At 42.0% G+C, this 23,877-nt stretch overlaps 1 protein-coding gene across 2 annotated transcripts in view; it reads right to left on the bottom strand.

The window, feature by feature from the left end:
• Positions 1-23,877, bottom strand: part of ANTXR1 (ANTXR cell adhesion molecule 1) — a 110,340-nt gene that overhangs the window by 65,932 nt on the left and 20,531 nt on the right. For both annotated transcript variants that reach the window (XM_049831188.1, XM_049831189.1), the window contains exons 7-10: positions 23,532-23,600; positions 21,374-21,454; positions 14,136-14,196; positions 10,451-10,549 (exon numbers count right to left, since the gene is read on the bottom strand). In XM_049831188.1, the coding sequence (XP_049687145.1) occupies positions 10,451-10,549; positions 14,136-14,196; positions 21,374-21,454; positions 23,532-23,600 (310 nt within the window). The remainder of the gene's footprint in view (positions 1-10,450; positions 10,550-14,135; positions 14,197-21,373; positions 21,455-23,531; positions 23,601-23,877) is intronic.

Below are 23,877 nucleotides of genomic sequence, written 5' to 3'. Positions count from 1 at the left end.
GGGGGGGGGGGGGGGGGGAAGAAATTCAACACCTTGCATTTACTCCCCCTGCCCCTGAGAAAGATGGGGAAATGCAGCTACTGACCCTCCTTTTTCATTTCTTTGCAGAGCCCTCATGAAAACTGTCTTGTTTTCAAGCTGCCACAGAGCTCTCTATAATTCTCACTGTGAAATATCATTCCACAAAGCCCTTCATGCTACCGCTCCTATGAAAGAGCTGAGGACTACCCACCCCTGCAGAGCTGAACACCTCAGGGCAATCAGAAGCCCTGTACTGCCTCTCACCCACATCTTGTTTGTATGCAGAACCTTCATCATTCCTACAGCTGCTCAGTGCTGTTGAAATCTATCACGCTACACATCTGAGCCACAACAAAACTGAAGATACAAGGTTTTTGGAATGGTCAGGGTAAATTATCACAGCCGCTCTATACAGGAGACCAGATGGAGTTGCAACAGATTACATGTAATTGGAAATAGCTGAGTTAAGAAAATTATACATTATGGGAAATTTTGCACTTCAAGGCAGACTCCTCTGATCCTAAATTAAACCTTCCAACCTGAATTATACTATGGGTTTAAAAGCAGAGTGAGAAAAATTATCAATAGGCAATTGCCTGGGAAACAGGAACATTAGCTAATACTCTTATAGACTTAAATCAGAACTTTACACCATCACTCTGGTGACCAAGCAGATGGGGATCCCAAGGAAGTTCTCAGCCCATTTGCCAGCTGACTAGAGACTGGGCAGATTGGCAAAAAATCAGGCAGACAGGCTGGGGGTGTTTTGTTTTTAGGACTGGAAACCACACATTCCCACAGAAGGAGTTGATTCTGCTGAATCAGCATTTTCCAGAAGCACGTCACTGCATCAGAAAGCTTTCTACCAGCTGTACTTATAACCACCTCTAGGGCCTTCTATAGAGATGCTTATAGACCTGAAATGAGCTGTTACCAAGTATTACCAGCTTCCTAAAATTTTCCAGTTAAAATTTTCATTTTGTTTGAAAGCCCTTCCTCTCCTGACAGATTCCTTCCCCTTCAGCTCAAACCTATAGGTTTCAAATCTCATCTTCAATCCAAATCATCAGTCTTATCTCTATATACCACAGGGTGGAAAAGACCCTCATTCTATGGGGCCATGTTGAAACAGGAGTACAATTCATCACCACCCTGCTTTGCTATTTGAAACACACACAGCAAACCTGGAGTCTCTAAACATCTAAAGTCTCTTCACAACTGCATAGCACACAATTTACTTCCTAGGGTGGACATGGCACTGGCAACATGGAAGCAAGGTTACAGTGTTCAGGTCACCACTGACAGCAACAGAGAATGGAAAGGAGCAAGGATAAAGTTTTAACCAAATTGTTTAGCAATCTACTGAAGAGCTGAACTATTCTGACTGTCTGGTCTTTTGTTTTTGAGGAAACTTGTGCAAGTTACAATTCCATTTAAGGTGCCAGTAGAAAGAGGAAAAGCCATGAAGAGACACAAGCCAAAGAGAATGTGGCAACCTTCTCTGAAGTAATTTCTGCATCAGCTATGAGCCTTGTTCATTCTTCACTTGGCTGCCGAGATAAATTTGTTCACATGGATGGTGTCTAATAATGATTAGGGCAACAGCAAAAGAGCATTATTGATCTTGGCCCCATTCTCAGTGGTTAGCTCAGCAGGGTTCACTCAGAAGCAGAGTCACACAGCATATTTTACTGCAGTGGATGAGGCATAAAGATAAGATACAGACTGCGAGAGTCTGAAAACACATGAGAGTCCCCTCATGCAGAAGCAGGGCTCACCAAGTCAAGCATTCTTTCCTAGACATTCCTAAAAGAGAGGTTTCCACTGAATACAAAATTTTAGAAAGCAGTAATATTGCTCTAGTAATTCCTATCACACATTGTAATCCCTATTTCATACTGGTGTATTTCTTTGCTTTGGCAGCAGTATAAAAGATGATTTCCTTAGGCAGGTTAGGAAATGTTTATTTTTTACACTCCATTAAAAAAAATGAAATGGTAATGAGAAGTTGTAACCTTCCCTGAAGTTTTCCTTATGTTTCCAGCTTCCAGCAGATCCCATGCCTACATATACACACTGGAATTTTTGAGTTACCCACAGCAGTTATTTTGTTAAGGACTGTTTGACACAGGCAAACAGCTGAAAGTGAAACGTTTTAGCCAGCCGTAGGGTTTTCACAGGCCGGCTTTGCTTCTGCATCATGGCTCACCTACTTCAAGCTTCTGTGATCCCTCTAGATCCCTGCTTATGCTGCTGGCCTGGAAAGTACCATATTACTGCTGTTTTCCCACAGCCTCAGTGCAAGAATACATAACAAACATTTGCACTATACTAAACATTAGGAGCAGATGTTTTTAGCACAGGGTATTCCTTTGCTAGCCCCATACTAACTAGAAGATTACTTCGTCATTGAAAGACAGGCAGATAGACAATAGGCATTTCAAGCATGCACTGTAGTGATACAATGCACATCCCTCACTTCTTATTGCCTACAGCACAGGCACTAGATTTATGATGAGCTTGCATCATATACAGGCACTCAGTTTTGCAATGGAGTTGCCAAATCAAACCAGCAGCATTTCCCACTTTGCACGAGCAAAGCAGATGCACAGTGGTGGTGAATCTGGCCCTACAGTTCTGTTGTCACCCTGATTTATGAAGATATCATTAACTCCCATAAATTTATGACATTGTCTCAGTGCACACATGCCACAAGAATGAAGACCAATGTCTTGTTTTCTCCTTTGCTAACATTGGCAGCAAAGGCCAAAGAACAAAAGCTGGCTTAAATTTTGCCAGGCCTTTTACTTAGATCTCATTAGTTTTTTGTTTCTCTTTCTCTCCCTTCCCACCCCCAACTTGCACTAAAGTCTATGCCTCTAGAAAGTTTATCAGACTCAGAGTCCCAAGAGGGAACTCATGGCTGGCCAGGCTGGCTACAGGGAGAGATTATTTTGTTTGGAGAATGTTTGTGTTTCACCACAAAAATGAGTGACTATTTTCCTTTGCTCTAAACAAAAGAAGATCCATTTGGTTTGCATAACTCTGGCCATCTGACTCCTTCCTGGAAAACTTACATAGGGAAACCAAACAAAACAATGCTTCTCATCTGCTATTGCATCTCTATCTGCAGGATGCATTTGAAAGAACGCTGCTTTTCTTGTTGGCTACACAAAAAACTTGCCGTATTCCTGTGCAGCAAGAGATGGGCCTGAAATCTCCCAAACTCTAGATCTCGTGCCAAAATCTGAATTTTGTGGTTTGGACTCCTCTCAGCTGACTATACTAGTGGAAGAGCTGTGGAAGGTGGGGGGCCAAGCACTCGACTCTATGTCGCTGACTTTGCTGCCCAGGAAGCGATTTCTGTTCTCAGCTCAGCTGCTAGCTGGCTGTGTAACCATGAAGAAATCGCTTTGCCTCCTTTGCCAATTTTATAGAAAGGATGCACAAGCCTTGATTGCATCTCAGACACTAATCAAGGGAAGACGTTGGACATATTCAGGAAGTATTGCAATGCCTCACTTTTGAGAAAGTCTGCCCACAGTAATGGGCACAATTTGCCCCTTACCTGTGCACCTCTAATCACTCCATCAAGCAAAATAAGGTTCTCACTGTATCAACACTCCCCCCCCCCCCCGCCCAGGACACAGCACATATAGGCAACTAAAACTAGTCAGTCTTGAGGCATAAGCCATTCAGAACAGTGTGCAGAAATGGAGAAGGGTCAAAGATCTCACACAAATACATTTGTTTTCTGTGGATGCCCTTTCAACATGGTACTTTCTACTGCTCATATTCCTGTAATTTGCTACCCAGCATTCCTATACCTTTTAACAACTATCTGTAGCCTGTAAAATCTATTAGTCCCAGCATTAGTGAATAGTTTCTTTCGCCATTAGCAGGGTGTAACCTTTTGGCAAGCCAGGACTTGGAGTACTTCCCAACCATAATAATAAAAGCCTCAATATATGCATGATGTTTTAACACAGAAAAGCAAACCTCAGTAAGAGAGAGGTACAAAAACCCAAAGAAGGCGACCAAGACAGATAGGAGTACTTTCTTATAGTCATATAACCAAGCTAAAAATAACAGCATTTTCTTTGGGTAATGGTTCATCCAAGAACTAATTGTCATACTGAAAACTGACTGCAAAGATCCCTTACAGAAGAGTTTAAGAAAGCACATTTTCAAATTGCCACCAAATATCACAAGTGCTGATTGTTGGACTCACAATATCAGCAATATTTTAGTCCAGAAAAGGCTGCAAAAGCTGTTTGCCAAACTTCCCATATATCACAGACTAGCAATTTCCTTCTGTTATCCCTGTATTTATGATTTGTGTTCAACTAAAGTACATCTCAGAAAATGCTTTGACATAGTCTTCTGTTTCTGCAGGAGAGAAGACTCTTGTTCATTAGACTAGTACATCCAAATTGGGGGTGGGAGTCTGGCTGCTCTCACATAAAACTCCCTCAGGACCATCTGTGCTAGGAAGGCTGTTCTCTGTACGTCGGCCCACTGGAGACTGGTACCCTGAGCACTTCCACTGTCCCTTTATCACCTCAAATGAGCAAAATACCTCCATAATTGTCTGCACCGCCTACCAAAGCACAATCTCTGTTCATCCTGGCTGACTCCTCTTCTTATGCCACTCCTTGTGACAACTCTGCAAGCAAAGGTTTATTTGTCAAACCCATTCTGTGGGGAAATAGGAATGTAGAAAGAAACTGGAACACTCTCTGAGCTAGAGAAACTGCCTACAAGAAAAACCCATAAATAAGAAATGTTTTGTTAATGCTGTAATGAAAACCACATTTGAGATCATGCTATAATTGCTCTGCTTTGTGTAGGGACACATGAGCTTTGAATGCCAAAGCCACTCAGAGCAGTTAGGGGATGGGGGGAGAGACAGATAAGCCCAGAACAATGATATCATATTCATAACAGTCTCTAGATGGAGAGAAGGAATCTGGAAGGGAATCGTTTTTTCTCTGATGGGTTCATCTGCTGTGCTTACAATTCTGTTCAACAAGCACGCAGCTTTAAGGCTACTAATAGAACTTGGCAAAGCACCACGATATTCATTTGCCTACACTCACAACTGGCAGCTCAGGAGAGCAGTCCATGCTGCAGTACAACAGGGTCACTCCCAGGCACTAGTCTTTGTCCAGCACTGCAAAAGCTCCACTCCAATCTCAGAGCTGTTACCATAAGCCCTGTCATGCTTATTTGCACAGATATACTAATGTCACAGTGAAAGACCATCTTGATCCCCCAGCAGCATACAGTATAAATAAGTGAGTTTGGTAAAGCACTCCACATTGCACAGCGATTCTCCTCCTCACTCAGCCCAAGTTTCCTGACTGCTCTGTGCTTGTTCCTCCACACTCAGCCTGGACAGCTGCAGAGAAGTCTGCCGGAGGTAAACACATAGGAATCCTGTTTAAAGTCTCCTAAACTGCAATTTGTTGGAGACTAGGAAAGCATTTGAGAGAAGTGTAACCATTTCTTCTGTTTTCATATTCTTTGTCAAGAAATGATGTGAGCCATCCTTAAAAACAGGATGCCAAGCTCACCTTGGTGTATGTTGTCACATAGGAAAAATTAGAGGCATAGGTTGTGTCCTTCTTAAAGGTCACATTTTCAAAAACATCTGATGGAATTTGTACACAGTGATCGACATTCTCTAGTACCACAGTAGAAAGAGGGAAAAGCTACTATAATAAAGGAAAAGATTCAGTGGAGGGTTGAACTGACATACTGACATGATCAACGGGGGGGGGGAAATCGGGGATTGGAGAGTAGAACTGCAAAGCAAAACGTTCCAGTGCTAAGAGTGACCAGGGTGTGAGAAAGTAAAGATGATATCACAAGAGAAGTACTGTGCTGCCAGGAAAAAGGAAAGATGAGGAAAGTGGAGCAACCTATTAGGCTTTGAAAACAGAAGACAATTTTTAGAAGGCATTTGTTGGGCAGTTTTGGGATACAGTTCCCTATATGGTTCACTCTCCACTGATACCTGGCAAAGACCTGCTCCCACCATATTTGCCTCATTTTCCCTTGGTTCTGGTACTTGGTGCTGGGGGGCCTACACAGGCTAGTTTGTGCAAAGGATCAGTTTTGGCCAAGTGTCCAGAGCATCCACTAGAATGCAAAAGATCTAGCTCCACCTCTGCTGTGGTGCATGCTGTTTCCTCACCAACCTTTCGCCTCTCTTTTCAGTTTTAAATTGCCTAGGACAGAGCTCGCCTCTATGCCCAGAACTATGCCCAGAACTTTGCTGGATCCTGCGCAACCTGGGCAGACAAAGACATTTTAGCACACAAAGCAGTCGTAAGTCACTGCACTGGATAATTACTTTTAACTCTGTGCAGTCTGAAACTAATTCTCCAAGGTCCTGCTGCTGGCAGAAAACACCCTGCTGTCGAACATGCATCTGATTACAGTTCTGCTCAGCCAAATATTCTTCATGATTTCAACAGATGTTCCTTTTTTTTTTTATCCCATAGCTATGAACATTATGAGCCGATGCTCTCTTCACCTGCCACTTTTCTGTGCCAATAATCCCAATAAAAATCTATTAGCTCATGCCCTTAACCTCAGCAAGTCCTAGCTGTGCTGGTCTACATCTCATCTGGGATAATTTAAAGTATCAGGAACTGTTGGCTTTGTGTTATCTTTAAAAATACCTCCCTCCCTGATACAATCAGAGGTTGAGAGGTTTCAAGCAAACAAAAACAGCTGAGCTAGTCAATCTCCATAAGGTTTCCATAAAATTCTCATTCGGTTAACTCTTACTGTAACCCTGCGTGCCGCTAAGTGCCACAAAGGCACACTGAGAACACAGGCTGGAGCTGCAGGCTCCAGTAAAGCAAAACACTGAAGTACATTCTCACACAGAGCAACTTAAACTTAACAGAGCTGTGGCAATTCCCACTCAGAGAGACTTGGGTTTGAGAACATTGATAAGCAACTGTTGAGTTCCCTCAATGAGGAAACTGTTTGAACTCAGAAACTTGAGTTTGTGGTCTCTTGCTTCCAGGTCACTGCATCAAACAATCTAGGGCTGTGCAAAACAGAGAAGTCTTGGTGCAGCGCCAAGGAGAATGAGCTCACTTTTCACCTATGCATTGATTCAGGACACAATGAATGCATCAGGTCGGAGGGCAGGAAATATGTTTGGCCCTTATCCTCATTTTCCACAGTCATTTTGTGGACACAGGAAGGCAGCTTCAAATAAGAAAAGCCCACAGGTTACACTAAAATAAGCTGATCTTGCCTGAAAGCTACTATGAAATTATGACAGGCACCATAATAAATTACTTAGCTAGACAAGCAGTCAGCATACAAAAAGAGAGGAAGTCTTCCTCCTCACCCCCACAGACACCAGGTCACAGCGTTTGGGAGTGAGGTAACCCTCGTAAACAGCTCCTCCCATTGGCAATACTGGATGTTTTTGTGTCTCCGTAGACAGGACATACTGAATAGTGTGGAAAGCTGATGGGTGACATTCTTAGCTCTGTGAAGACTTTAGGATGTTTCCAGGAATGAATGCCTTGCTCCAGAGCCAGCCAGCTCTGAGGAAGCTGAGCTGAGAAGCAATTGGGATGCAACAGCAGGTCACAGCTAGCATAGCCTCAGGTAACAGAGGTGACTTTCAAGCTACTGACAAGGAAGAAAGTAGTCTCCTCCAGAGGAAAAAATGGAAGAGCAAATCAAGTGATGAAAAGACTTTACATCGGAGAGAAAAGGAGTACAGCATTAATCTCACTTCCTTACCTCACAAATCTGGCAGGGACAGTAGCTACTTTTACCTTCCATTTAGGCTCAGAGTCCTGTCTTGGACTCACAGTGCAAAGGGGGCCATAAGGAGGACAATTGTTGGATGGATATGGAGACAGAAATGCATGAAGAACAGGCAATCAAGAAAGGAGGCATGCACCAAATCTCTAGCTTCTGAAGAAGCCCCATAAACCAGTAGGAAGAGTACTAGGCTGGGTGTCAGGACATCCACATGCTTGTCTGCTATTACCTCACTCGGAGCACCTACCTTCAGTACTGTAACTTCAGTTTCCCCACCTGTAAACCAGGGGTAGTAGAGTTTACTCATTTCATATATAGCTTCCAATGCTCTTTCTCTTCAAGATACAGATCTATTTTAAAGCTCCTAATAAAAAATTCAAATTAAACCCAAGATCCAAGTTCTTCAGGCCTTCTGAACTCACACTCAAAGACCTTTGTGCTACAGCTCTTGAAAGCAATTTATAGAAGAAATGAAAAGCAATTTGGGGGAATAGAGTAATGATGTCCTTCCACTAAGGAGGGACCAAACCTAGCTCTCATCCCCTCCCACACAGATTGCAAATCTGGCCCCTGGTGGTCCTAAAACTGAAACACTGCACACATTGACCCAATCAGTCTTGCTTTAGAAACCACCAACAGCACAAGTCTCTGGAAGGGATATCTGGTCTGAGGAATGTTCAGGACTTAAAACAAGGCCAGTCCAAGCTACAGCAGGGTGATGTGGGTACTCCTAAATCTTGCAGCTTCAGGGGCTTCTGTCATGCTGAGTGGTGGTCTTGTAACTCCTATAACTTCCATTATACCTGTCCACACAATTCTTATCATAAAATACAACTGCTTGAAAAATCCTCCTCTAATTTCTCTCTTGAGTTTAAAGTAGCTCCTCCACAAAGTGGAAGTTTTCACCCAAATTATGTGTCTAATATGGAATATTCACATTTTAATTGAAAAAAAGACAGCAGACGTGCAAACTGAGAATGCTAGAAACTGTCAGCTTCCAGCAACTGAACCCAAAGGCTGTTGGGTTTGTACCACATGGCTTCAGAGTTTTCATTAAAAGAAAACTTTTAAATATTTGAACAGCAATTTCATTTCCATTGGAACCTCCCATGTGGAAAGAAGGGAAGGTTTCCTGCCCAGCTCTAGAGAACTACAGGAGACTTTGTAACACGTATGATCCAAAGGAAACTTTGGACCTTAACTCTGGGGAGAAACCAGACATGGTTCAGCACCTAAACGCAGCCATGATGCAGATTTAAGTATTTCTAGTCACATGTCAGGTTTGGATCAAATTTACGGAGCTTAAAAGGAAAAGCATGAATCTGTGGCTGCCTCTGCTGTTCTTTTTTGAAAGCCACCTCTCACTTGTTCACACATCTCCAGGACTTATCTCCAGGCTGCATGGAAACGCCTCCATACCAGTTAATTCACCATATTCCCCCCACCCCAGTGCTTTTACTCAGATCCTTCTCCTTCCCTGTTCCCACCCTCCAGTGCCACCGGCTCCTCCGTGGACACTTAGCCCTCCAGTTTCTGCTCTTCATGTCCTCAATACTCACCATATCCGAATGAAGCAAACATGAACCACAGCCAGCCAAGCTGTCTGCTTAGTGACACAAGAGTTGGCAATTCCAGAACCTGCCTACTATAGAGGGGGCCAGCATAAAGCCATTCAGGACAAATTACATACACTCACTGTCCTATAAACATATCTGCCCTGAATGCTCCGTGGCATTCCTCACAGCACAAACAGCCTTAGCAAACTGTTCCCCTGCTCCGAAGAGCAAATTACACAGATGCTCAAAGCACAAGCAAGTCCAATATTGAGCCATTAGACTTTCACATGTCTAATTCATAATAGACTAATTCATGCATTTATTTTATACTCAAAATGGTCAGGACCACCTCTAAAATAATCAGCTTCTGAACAGATTCCATGCTAGAAAAGATGAATTCTACTGTCACTGATAGTATTAACTATGAGTTATGCTTTCTGGTTTCCTAGGTGGGTTTGCAGGCATGACAGGTGAGAACAATAGGATCATTAGTTCTTCCAGCTAAATGGCTTTTGGTAAACTTCACAAAAAGACCAGACACTCAGGGTCTAATTTACTTCTCTTACATTGGTTCTTCTGCTTGGTGAACATTGTAGAGGAAACATCTTTCCAAGCTGCATCCACAGAATCACAGCAGTGCCTTAGCCCCTGCTCCAATACAGCTTCCAACAGTAGTGTTTATTTAAGCTGCATGACCAGGCCTGCTAAGTACCACAAAAAACAGGGAAGGAGGAAAACAGACCTGATCTCACTATATACTTAACCCAGCAAGAAACATATAGATACTCTTTACAGGCAAGTTTCTTATCTTCTGTATGTTGTCCCCTCCACTGCCCAAGCTTATCTATTCACATACTTGCTGTCAGAGTCACAGCATACAATACCACCAGCAATTTTCCTCTAAAAAAAAAAAAATAAATATCAATCTCTTCTGCATTCTGCAAATTTAATAGCTCATTGTCCCATAATTATTACCTTGACAGTCAACATATTTGGAGATCCAAAATGTTTTCCAAGCAAATGCCTGCCAGTGCAGGGTCAGAAAAAAAAAAAAAATAAAAACAGCTTACTGAGAGTAACTGTGTCATTGATCCTGAAACTGCAGAGCACTCTGTCAACATTACGGGCATGTCGAAATCCATTTCCTCTCACGACAACCTGAAACGATTCTGTGGCAAAAGAGACAGTAGATTATTGATATATAGTGAGGCAAAGAATGGTCATTTAGACAAGGCACATATGTCAAAAGTTTTCACTTGAGATCTCTTGAGCTAAAATTTGCAGTTTAACAATTTTTAAATTTAAAAATTGTTAAAAATTGAACTTCCACTCTCTCCCTACACAATTTCAACTTGAGCTTTTAGAAACAGGAAATAATACACAACATAAACATTTTCACTGACCTGCAGTGAAAACACTAAGCTTCGGAGACACTGAGTCTTCCCCTCCCCAGGTTGCCATTTTAAATGGCAGAAAGTTTGGGGTGAAGAAAGGCAAAAGTATCTGTCCATGGAAAGAAAAAAAAATCTTCTAGTGACAGACAACTTGGAGAAGTTCAAGTGCTACTTTCCTAGCTAACTGCAAAATTTTATCAGTTGCCATGGGTTTTGTCACATCCTGCCCTACTAACCTGTACAATGACCATGAGTCCCTGGCTGGACTCATTTCTATACAATGACTGGGGATTTCATCAACCAACCAGCTTTCTAGTCTCTGGACAAAGGCTATGATCTCAGAGTCTGTGGGCATTTCTCCAAGTCTTCCTCTTTGCTATTCTTCCAGATCAACTCTACAAGGTCGCTGCAAGCTGCGGCACAAGCAGAAAGCATCAAGGAGTCACCAACACCTGAGAGCTGAACTGAGCGGTTCTTTTTGGAACAAGCAGGGGTTAGGAATGAGATCATATCCTCACAAGTCTTTCAGACCACTCTCTACCGTTCCTTGTTATTCCAACTACTTGAACGTAGTACTGGGAAAGGTTTACAAACTTCCTGCAGCCACCAGCATTAAGACTGCCTTGCAAGGAAAGCACCATTTTCAGTCTTCCAGATTTTGAAACAGTGCCACAGTTACAGAAAAGTTCTGGCAGCAGACATAGAAACTCAAACTCTGCAGTTCCCCATGGTGAAGAAAACAGCCCCCACAATTCCTGTTACTATCTAGGAGAGGCACTCAGATAATGCTCACCAATGTTTTGCTGGTGGATGTGGTTTGAACACAAAATGTTTCTCCATCCAAGACAATGCAGAAGTAATCACAGGTGCATCAGAAACACCACCTTGGTTTTACAATTCTCAGGAGCAACAAGGAACCTAGTTTTTGCAGATTCAAAGTTTTTGCCTCGCACTTTACAGTCCCCATCTTCTTTCATCTCCCTTAAGGACTCACACACTGTACTTGTCAAAAAAAGCAGATTTGCTCTGGAATCTGGGCTCTCTTCCAGGTCCCACTCATTTACAGCCAAGTTGCAAATCATCCCACCACATCTAGCCAGGGAAGCTGCCTCACAGGCCCATTATGTGTTGTCCAAGAGCATTTGGGAAGAACGGGGGAGAGGAGCTCTGTTCTGGAGTGCGGGGGCTGATGAATACTTAGGAGAAATCATAGAAGTCTCAAATGCTGGAGAATGAGAGTTCAAGTACAGTCAAATAACAGCATATCAATGATGTCAGATTAACCACGGGGATCCTGTCTCAGCTTGAGACTGAAATGAACAGATACAGTATGCATCCTGCATGTCTTTACTAATGCAAAACCAAATCATCAAGAAACTAGATTTTCAGAATGATATGTTGCTGCTGAAATTCATTACTCAAGTGTCTGGGACCAGTCTGCAGTGCAAGACTGGGCTCAGGTAACACAGAGCCCTCATGTCCTCTCCTTCCAAACAAACAAAAAAACCCCAAACCCCCAAACTGCCACCACCCTTCAAGGATGTGCACAGAAACATGAAAACACAAGGTATCAGAGCTCTATCTGCAAAAATTTATTTTAAAAAAAAGACACTAATGCACATTACTTCCATATTCAATGGCACCTTCATTAGTCTCAAAGTCTTACATGATTAAACTACCTGCAGTTCGAGAGCAATGGAGTATTTGCCCAAACTCAGAGATTAGGCCTTGAATTGAGCATCTAAATAGCTGTTGGCATTTTTCAAACTTAACATTGCTCCTCTTGTGAAGTACTGGCCAAATTCTAACGTGAACGGTTTATATAAAACCCCTCTACATTTCTCCTCAGCTGGCTCTGCTGGATACAGCTGTACATTACCCCTACATTCTCATTAAGACACAACGACTGGGAGTGATAAGATGTATAAGCAACTGACAAGCATATTAGAAAGCGTTAAAGATAGTTATAAATGATCGTTATAAATCATCTTCTGGCTTATGACATTACACAAGCATCATTGTTTATCGCTTGTATAAGTATGTAAATATATTTTTAAAAAACCCCCAAAACTATAAGCGTAAAGTGGATCTGAATCTTCACACAATTTCACTTCCTTTCCCAAGCATTTATGGAACATCACTGCACTGAATCGGAGACTGTCATGGCAACAATCATCTACCATGCTCAGGTAGACAGAGACCTGTTTTGGAACCTTACAGTAATACATTAATACAGGAACTATTTAATTGGCCAGCCAAAATGAGAAATAGATGACTAAGTACTATAATTCATGTCAATTATGCCATCCTGGCTTCAAAAAAACAAAACTACTGTAGTGGCACGCATGGAATGCAAAACTGATGCCTGGTACTTACTGGGCATTTAGCCTGGTGTCTTGCATCTGCTAGGAAAATATGACTACCTATATATGTTTAAGAATACAGGCAGTTGCTTCAGGAACAGGAGATGCAGGAAGGATGATTAAAGCAGCTGTTTTGGAAGTGAAAACAAAGAAGGAATGATAACTGGCTTTCTTATTTGGACTACTGATTTAAGAAAAAAAGGAAGATGCTGAATTTGTCAGGGACTTGTCCTTCTCTGCTCACAACCTCTCTACTTAATGAGTTGCTACACATTCAACAAACAGTTAGGATACACTTCATAAAATATGAAGAATTCACAGGAAGCACACAGAAGAGGCCAAAATGGTTCTCAAGCTTTCTTTGAAAAAGGCTGGGTTCTGCTGAATGCAAAAATGCTTGCCAGAACTTTAAAGCCACTATGTACATAGCACAATTATATTTGAACAAGCACACAAAGAAGGGGCAGTACCATTCACACAAGTCAGCTGAATTATGTTTAAATTCTAGTCCTCAGTCACTGTATCAACCCTAAAAGCCTAAGAAACGTTCCAAGAATATTAGAAGCCTTTAGATCAAAGTGTACTCATTTGACTTTCTTCCTAGTTTCTTAAGAAGCACTTCCCCAACAATCCTTTGAGATGATGAATTTGCAAAACTCTAAACCTAATCAAAGTCTTATTTTCTGATTTGGTTTGTAATTTTGCAGCATATCTACTTCAAGTTTGGCACAGTCCAAGTAAGACAGACTGGTTTGACTAAAAAAAAAGTTAGGCAAAACCGTGAAGTTCAAGCCTTTTCTGTAAGAAAAACCCATTTGACGTCATTTGGCAGAAAGGGGAAGTGTGCAAGCTACTGTAAGATGAAAAAGAAAGTCACAAAAAAAGCAAAATATTTACCTCCAGTTAATCAGTTCCTTTTGCACTCTCCAGCAATTAGAGATGGACAGAAAGATGTATTTTAGGCAACATGAACAACTAGGGCCTCAATTTATACTTACCCCCTGCACATATACTGGAAGGCTCTGCTGCCAGAATTTCTATACAGGATTTCTTCAAAATCTAAAAGACAGAAAAAAATGTCATGAAGTATCTCAGATTTGTTTCTATAGAAACATAAAGCTGAAAGCGTGAGAGAGAAGGTGCACTTGTTCTCACATAAATGCTTTACTCCACATTGGACTTCGCATTCATATCACAATTATGCCATCTTAGCTTTTCACTTTAAACCAACCACACTTGGTGTCATTGCTCTTCCACAGCAACCTATTGCTACGGAGGAAGGCAGCAGATGCCAACGCTCTCCAGTATCTCAGCACAAGATTGCCTTTGTCTGTGGTACAAGTTACTATGCAGAATATGATCCATAACAACTAAGGTGCACTCTGAAGAGTCAGCGAGGCAACGTCATTGCCCTCCTTTTGCAGTCACACCTCCCTCTCCAAAATTATTCTGGAGCCCAAAACTCCAAATAAAACATCACAAGTTTAAGCTAAGCTGTTTACCTTTGCATTGAAACATCCTAGGAATATCTACATAGCCACTTCTCAAGTCTCAGCATAGGGGTTCAAACTTCTTACGTTTTTAATCTGATCAGCAAGAGTGTACCTGAGTGCATTCTCAAAGTTGCACTGTCATTTCAAATCAAGATGTATGGACAGTTATTCTTTACTTAAACCAAACTTAAATTAAGCAGTATGTCTTCATAACAGTTGGCACTGCCTTTAACCACGTTACGTGTGGACAGTGATTTACATGAATACTTCAGCATCAGGCTTGGCAGACTGCTTGCAAGGCACAAGGAGCATGCTGGAGTTGGATACTGTTTATTCCCATACAGTGCTAAAACTGCTCAAGCTGTTATTTGCATGCAGCAGCCTTTCCCCTGCTCTAAAGACCAACTCAAATTCTTCACTGCATGCAGTCAGCAAACTTGTGACAGTGTCCATAAGCTCCTGTGAGAACAGCAGCAGCGTCTGAGAGCTGTGGGTGTTCAGCACTGGGCTAAGCAGCCCCTAGACGAGGTAATACTGATCAAAATTTAGGTCAGCTCCAAGAGGCAAGTAAATGTCAGCCAAGCATCATGACTCAAATCCAACATGAAAAATATTTTCCCAACTTTAAATTGAAACATCTGTAAGGAAAGTGCAGCAACCAATACAATAAATTCTGCAAGAAAAAGATAATCTATTTTTTCTCCACAATCATGGCGCTCTGCCTCAAATACCTAATTGCAAAAGGTACAGAGAACCACGAGTTATTTTTTAAAACTTTTGTTTAAAAGTTTGAGTTACTTAGAAGCAGGGCTGGTAGAGACTGAAGGAGTACCAAGGGACTGAAGGAACCAGGACGATCTGAGCTTCTGGCAGCCTGACAAGTGAGGAGAAAGATTTGCAGGAACAAGGTTATACAGGAACTGTCAAGCAGAAAGAAAGAGAAAGTCAACAGTTGAGAACAGAACTGAAAAGCACTAAAAGAATTTGAAAAACAGAATAAAGAAAATACACAAAAAATAGAGATGACTGTAAGAACACTCTTCCAAAGTATCTGTCTGTAGCTATCCATCCAACCATCTCCAGTCAGTCCTCTACTACCCGCCCCTTACTTATTCCAGCTTCTGCTTCTCTGAAGATACAGAATTTTTCTCCCACAGTGACTGTGGGGCTAATGAGCACAACTAAGAGTTGATGTTTTTCCAAGTATTTTTCCTCTCCACTGAAAAATGTCTCCTTTAAGAAAAGAATCTTTTCACATTTTTCCAAATTTCTCCTTAGATTCTGTTCCACTCTCCCTCAGCATCCCCAAATGTTTTAATATATATTTCTTCTCTTCATTGCCTTTCAGCAATGAAGTGAAAGAAGTAGGCAAATGAGTTGGAGAACAAATGCATGAAAAATACAATCAATGCTTTCATTTTCTAAAAAAATCAAGTAAAACCTCACATGATTAAGTTTGAAATTCATTACTTCTATTCAGTCATTTGCAAACATTCATGCTGTAAGCCAACTCGGACAGGGGGGTGGAATAGCAGGTGTCTCAATTAGATGATGCAGAGCTCCCTTCCAGTCCAGTCCGTTTACATGACTATAAAAAGCTGGCCTTAACAGCTTTTTACAGTGCCAACTGCAACATTTATTTTGATTTAGAATAAAAGTAAGTTTCCAATGTTCCAAACACCCACCCTAACTTAAAGTGAAAATCAGGCAGCAGTAACTTGCAAAAGAATTCCTTTATGTCTCTTCCTCATTATAAAAATACACTCAGAAAGGACTTCAACATATTCATCGTAGAAGATTTCATCAAATCTTCTGTTCTCTCATTTCCTGAGGACTGCACAGCCTTGTGTGGGCTGTAGGTGCACCTCATTCACTACGGGCTGGCTCCCCAGGAAAGCAAAATAACATGCAAGAGTGGTGATGCAATCTCCCAGCTCAATGCCTATAAACTGCTCCAACAGCGTACATGGGAGAACTGACTCCACATCCTCATTTTCATAGGGAGAACTACAACAGTTCTGGTTTACTTGGTAACTAATTGCAGGCCTCAAGGCAGCTTGCCTTGGTATCCATGCAGAAAAGTATTTGAAGCACGTGCTCACTCTTGGTGAGGAAGCATCCCATTGTCTTTAGCAGCACATGCTTAATGACCAAGCTCAGATTCCCAAATCAGTCTCCTGCTGTACTCTGTGGGGCTCTAATTATGCTCCAGCTTCACACAGGCTCCTGGGAGGATCACTTGTTAATATTTGTTGACATGCCAAATAAAAAAATACGACACATCCTAGTGAAAGCATGGCTTTAATTGTCAGAGTTATCTCTATCAGGACAGAACTGGATTGAGCACTACCTGCGACTAGTTTAGCTTTCTGCTAGGCAACGCATTAAAGGCCAAGAACCAGGAGGAGTCCTGCATGTCACTGGGGCCCTTTTAGAAACAAAGGGAAGAAGGGGAGTGAAATTCTGCAGCTGCTGGAAGTTTTCATTGGTATTCTGGTCCACAAGCATGCAGACAGATTACTTCACCACAGCAGCTGCATCTTTCGTATAATTTTTTTTTTTCCCCACCAAATTTGGGAATTCTAATTAGCAAACAGGATGCTGAAGTTTAATAGAAGGTTACTGCCTAATCAGTGCTAGTGTGAATGACCTACAGTCTGGGGCTAGGTACTCATTATCAAGCTCTGTTGAATTACTAAATAACAAAGTCTGTTGCCAATTACAAAACAGTAATTTATTTATGAAGTGTTTCCTGGCCAATAATATCTGCATGAGCTAAGTAAAATAAATATATTTAAGTCCTTTTTAAAGATGCATTTGGGGGAAGAAAGAAGGAGAAAGCATGATCATATACCAGTAAAAGTAACGAGAAACTCTATACAGTTGAGACTGGGGGTTCACATCCTCTAGATGGGTAAGCTAGCTACCCAAGCCAAGATGCTCGAGTTGTTGACTTTCTCCTTGGCCTATGTAGAAAGCCTGACTCCGACAGAGGACAGATTCAAAATTTCTACGTGAAGCTCCTGCTCCAAATTGCCCTCTGGAGATCCCACCCTTCCTTACTGGCTGCAGGAGCTTAAAGAGCTCAGCTTGCTGACCCTGGGCAGTGTATATGTACAGCTCAGACTACAATTTAGCAGCTGACAGACATTTTGTGTACATTACAGATTTTGAACATACAGGATGTGTCTTGCAAAGGAAGTAATTTTCTCTCACCTCTCTCCCCCATTCATGGAATCTCAGCCCTTCTCCCCGCACCAGGGAATATACAGTTTATCTATTTGCAAGTGAAGTTTGAACAGCTAGCTCAGGATGGGTATGCAAAAGCATCACGTTTCTCATACTTCGTCTACCAGACACTCACATCAAGATCTCACAAAAGTTACCACGCTAAACATACCAAGCACTGTGGTTTGTGTAACAGCACTACTCAGAGACAGTGTATTTCCAAGCTAAAATTTCTTGGGGTGAAGGAGTCCATTGAACTGCCATGTCAACTCTAAGATCTGAGGCAAGACCTGAAAAATACTGAGGGTAGGTGGACACCCTTGCAAGATGATCCGAAAGGAGTACACAGGAAATTAAACTTAAAAAGACGAATGATTTGCACAATTTGCACAGATTGGAGACAGTCCCACAAACTAGTTCATACTACTTCATTTCTTATACATCACAACTGCTTCATGAGGCTTTCTGCAGCTCGCTCAGAATCCTTTCTAAGGGACCCACAATTACATCTCTATTTGAGATAAGCTCTGAGCTAGTGCCACTGTTTAACACATGGCAAGGATCAGGGAGTATTCTTGTTCCAAGTGACTGCTCTTGCAGTCAGTTTCTGTTGAAGGCTCAAAGCAAAGCAATGACAGGATCCTATCCTGACTTTCATGTTGCTTCACATTCCATTGCCTCCAGCACTCCTACCAAAGACATACAGAGCAGTAAATGAAGTTGAGTTTCAGGTTTTCCTTCTAAGACTTGCTCCATTTGCTTTAAATTGACAGGTTATGATCTGCAGAAATTTTTCACAGCAAAGAAAAAATTAATAAATTACTTCAGTTCCTTCCATTTGTTTCCCAGCTTACAGCAATCAGATGTCTGCTTCTCTACCAGATACTTCCCTCCTAACAAAATCAAAATTCCCATTAAAGATGGCAGAAGCTGAAGTTTTAGCAGTGGCTTTTTCATGATGAGGGAGAAAAAGCAATTGGTTTGCTTAATAGAAAAGTCACACTGGAACTCACAGGAGAGAAAGGACCAAAACCTATAGTGCACTGAACACCTTCAGCTCCCACTAAGAAGCATGTTTTTAAGCACAACTTCAGCATAGAACTATATTTTCACCTCATTTAAGTACAGCCTCCAGGGCACAGCCTGAATAGTTTGGTGGTGCTGAGTGGGAGACAGTCCTCCTCAGAGAGCACCAAGCAGATCTCCCTGCAGCTGCTAACTCAAAACATGCTGGCTCCCACAGAAAAGGGCGGGCAGGTGTACCGAAACATTTTCAGACCCACCACCTTGAACATCTTTGCTCAGCAGATGTAGAGGCCCAGCAGAGGCCAGCCTCAAGCTCCACCACTCCCAGATCCCACCCTTTTCCTCACTCCAGAGGAACTTCTAAGTCCACTGCCCCTGCACAGGCAGAGGGTTGAAAATGTTCTACTCCTCAAGACAAAGGGAGGAAGGAAGAGTCAGGCCGCCTCAGTGGGAATACAAGGCAGTTCACACCAAATCACTGCAGACCAGAACAAACCCGGGTCTTCACATCTCTAGAGTGTTTTGAAGCACTAACCTCCTGCAGACTCATAATTTTCTCTTTCCTTCCCCTGCTATATGAACCAGCAGCTGGTAGCCTAACCAATCCCCTCTACACATGGATGAGCATCCTCATTATACTGTTACACAGGAATTGAAAGATCCTTCCAAATCTCATGGCCCTTTCAACATTAAAATGCTTTCAAGTGAACACAAATGCCTTGTTCATTTTCTCAAAGACTGAGGTGCTTTCAAGGACAAGAAAAGAAGGAATGAGGGAGCTTATTTTCAGGCTAGAACAGGAATCTACAGATTCTTTGTTATTCTACAGAGCGATTAATGTCCTTCTTGCCATTCCTTTTACACACCTTCTTTCTACCCAATCTATTGCAATCACTCCACTCAAATGCAAGTGATCAGGTCACAGATTCATTACTGTACAGTTACACCTCCTTGTGAGCCTCCTTCTCAGGGCTGGTAAATCTTGCACCAGTCAGCTGAAGCAGTTCTTAACTAGGTTCCTGGAGGCTGAACTCTTCCCGTTCTGTTCAGTATAACTGGAAAGGGAGTCAGAACTGCTGCTGGAATTCATTAAAAACAGCTGCAAAGGGAATGCAGGACTGGGAAGCAAACTAGGGCTTTTTGTTGTTTTGTTGCTTTCTTAAATGACATGCAACACCTGATTGTCCAAGAGAATTGAGGCAGTAGCCCCACACTTGGACAGTGCCAGGAAAACCAATAAGCAAGGGATTGTATTCCATCTACATGCAAAAGCAATAGTGAAAATTGAGCCTGTGCTGAGGGAACAGTTTTGCTTGGTACTACATGGTCAGAATAGTGTGTAACCACTGTAAACACAGAAATCTGAGAACCCCCTGGTGAACTTACCCTCCTTAGCTTCAAGTTGTATATTCCATCTGTGTTTTATCGACTAAAAATCGTATACCAAAATGAACAGAACACATGTCCTTAAAAGGATTTCCCATCCTTCTCTGCAGCCATGGGAAGCAATCTAATTAGAACAGTTATGGGATACGACTGAGCAAAAGGAACAGAAAAATACTGAAAGCTACCTGAAAACATACTGTTTCCTAGTGAACGCTTGGCATGTTTTACACTTATAATGAAAATGGCGCACACCCCCTCTCATATAATGCCTTTCCTGCTCAGTCAAGGGAAGCGTTGGTTCTAGGTGAGACAGTATTAGGCCGCTCAAAGTTTTAGAGCTAGAAATAGGGATGCCTTATCCTTATTTGCTGGTAAAGACCATGGAACCATTTGCATGACTTTGACACAAGCCATAGGAAAGGAATCAATCTATGGCCCTCCCTCTGTCAGCTGAACTGCTAGCTCTTATCCCAGCCACTCAGGAACAGCCCAGCTCTTATGTGCTACACTCAACCCTTAGAGGAAATGCCAGGAATTGATCAATCTGAATTGGGAAACCTAGGTCTGGAGGGGAAAAAAGAAAAAAAAATAGCCCATTTGTTAGGAGGCTGAATGTAGAAAGCCAAGTTTTTGGGATTGTGGCACACATAGCAGGATCCCTTCCACCATTCTAAACAGATAAGCAGCGCAGCACATCCTTCGGGACAGAAAAGATGCTAGTCAAGCAGAAGGATGATCAAAGAGTGCCCTAATCCTTCATACAGAATGTGCTCTAACACATCTCTGCTGTCCCAGTGTGTGGCAGCCATTTTATTAACTGTCACCATATGCCTAGTCCATTCAGTCAGTTACTTCCCATCAAGGAGGGAGAAATACAAAGATAATATTTGGGCTCAAGGCTTCCAGTATTGTGACCTGTTGATAAACACTACCTTGAAGTAGAAATATTAGTACAAAAAAGGTCAGTTTCTTTGGACCAAATGTTTAAGTGATTTATTAGCAGTCAGCAGGTCCCAGTGAACACAGGAAAACTAAACCTTCAACTGTGCAAGCTAACACAAACTAACATGCACACATGCAAACACATGATTAAAAATACTTACAGAGTCTATGATCCCCTGAAGGGCTTCAAAACCGTCATTCACTGGAAAGACATGATCTTTGCTGTCGGCAATTCTAGCCAGCTGACCAAGCAGTAAAAGTAAATAAAACAGAAATGCAAAGAATGAGATAAATTAGCCAGCAGGCAGCAAGTTAAGACTTCTCCAGACTCATCCACTTACAAGTAAAAAACCCAAATACTCCAAGTACTCTGTATGGATTGCTGGTGCATTATAATTTGCCAAGCATTGAAAAGTTTATCTCTTTAGCCTGATTGGTTTTAGAAGGCTCTATTTTGGGAATCAGAAAAGGCTTCCCTTACCTTTGAAGACAAGACAGAACATGGCTTTCACTGATACCCAGAGCCTAATGATCTTCATTGCAAAAAAGGTCTCCCACATGATTGTACATCACCCAGCACAGTAACTCCCTAACCAAAATAGGCCACAGCATCAACAGGACAGGCCATTAATGCAGCAAAACACTTCAGCACATACATAATTTAAACCAGAGAACTAATCAAAATGATTCAGTATTTTCACACATAGAGAAGACTAATGAAAACTACAGACTATCTGGAGATATAGGCCTGATTCACCTTTCCTGTCAGGACAGAGATTTGACTGTTTGTCCTAGGCTCAACCATTAGAAAGCCAAGAAGAAAGCAGGGAGCTATGACAGGATATATTTTCTGAGTGGGGGGAAATAGGGAGCAGAAGAGTATTTGGAAGCCTACATGACAAGGAAAAGGGCCATTCATGAGGTGCTGGTAAGTTAAGGGGAACCAGGACATCACCTGTGAAGAGCTACATGCAGGTTCACTTGTCAATAGCACACTAAGGGTTAAGGTTAAGACAAAAATGTAAGCCCAATTCACAAGTAATGAGCTCTCCATGCATCTGCTGGAGCAGAATCAAGTTTTACTGCTGCAAGGCCATTTGTTATAGTAATTCTCTCCCATGCAGAGGTAGCATCAACCCAGCAGGCCTCTGGCGTTTCCTGTAGCATTGCAAATTGGAGGCAGCAGACTAGCCACACATTCTTCCCTAAACCCCACTGGCTCCACCTTTCCAGCTCATGCCACTCAGAACTCCTACTTCTCAACCAAAACACCAAACTGCCAGCCTCCTGGTTTGCATCCAGAGAAATACTCCAAGCAACTTTCCTCTGCCTGCTCTGAGAAGAGTAGTACAGCTGCTTACAGCTTGTTGCCGAGATGCAGCACGTTCTGTAAACCAGGATGTTTACAGTTTCCTCAACTCATTCCTCATAGTCATCCTCCTAGTGCATTCTGGGACTTCAGACACAGTCATCTAATTCCAGTTAATTTCCTCAGCATCTAAATGACATCAAGTAGCATCTGTCTTTAAGGTCTGCTACTTTAGATCTAGTCTCTTTGCCATTTTTATTCCCTCCTTGCTTTTTCTATGACTAACTCCGGGTTACACTAGTCTCTGGTTTTGATTCAAAGGAGATTGTTCTTAGCCAATTTTGTTTTGACTCCTTTTTGAATCAGTGTTTGAAGCTTTGTTACAACGCTAAAAACCTGTAATAGCTCTATCCAATAAGTATTTCGGCACTCCACTTAGGAGCCGTACCAGTGTTTCACTAATGTTAGAAAAATACAGTGTCAACTGTTACACTTGGTGTGAAACGGAATTCATGGATGTACTAACATTCATATGATAAATTTAGAAGTCAGACTATCAAATGGGAAAATGCTGTAAAATATTAGTGTTGCTAATGAAGCTCGTTGCTTTTTACAGAATTGTGTTCCTGTGAAAGAAAAGCTGGACTGAAACTGAAGTGTTATATGACAATAAGTCAATTTAAAGGGGGGGGGGGGGGGGGAAGTCCCCACAACCTCCTTCTGCTTACAGCTTAAGCCAGACTGATTTGATATTCTTCATGTGTCTTTTCTCTGCTTTTCTCCACCATTAGCAAGAGTCATTGTGGCATGCAGAGAGAGGGAGAGTTCTCCACATACGGAGATTAAGACAGAAAGGGGCTTAAACCCAACACCCAGACCAAGACACTTAGACTGTCAAACAATCAACAGAAGGAGAGGAAGACCACCTGAGAAAGTGATTCAGGAGCACGTGCCTCTGTTCAACATGTACCTTTGCCAAGTACCTCAGTAAACACTAATGCCTCATTTACCTGGGTCTCATTGAAGTCTTTCACACCAACACAATATACTGTTGCTCCCAGGTCACGTGACCGATTAGCCTGGAACAAGGAAAGATCAGATGACATGGATGCAAACGTGAAGAGATGCGGGTTTCTGAAAGGTCTTAATCATAAATTTATTCTTCCTTTGTAAAACGAGCAATGGAGGGGCTTGACCAGGGAAAGCTTTTAAAAGTTTTCCTCCCTGATTCTGCAAAAACAGGTTTTATCTGCTACTAATTGTTTAGTGAAGCAAGACCCAAAGTATTTGGTGGGGTTTTAAAACCCAGTTAGCTCATCTTCCTAGCTATTCCAACTTCCTAACATTTCTCTGTGC

Source organism: Accipiter gentilis, chromosome 28 (assembly GCF_929443795.1).
Source record: "Accipiter gentilis chromosome 28, bAccGen1.1, whole genome shotgun sequence".
NCBI lineage: Eukaryota > Metazoa > Chordata > Aves > Accipitriformes > Accipitridae > Astur > Astur gentilis.
This window is presented reverse-complemented; position numbering and strand designations above follow the sequence as displayed.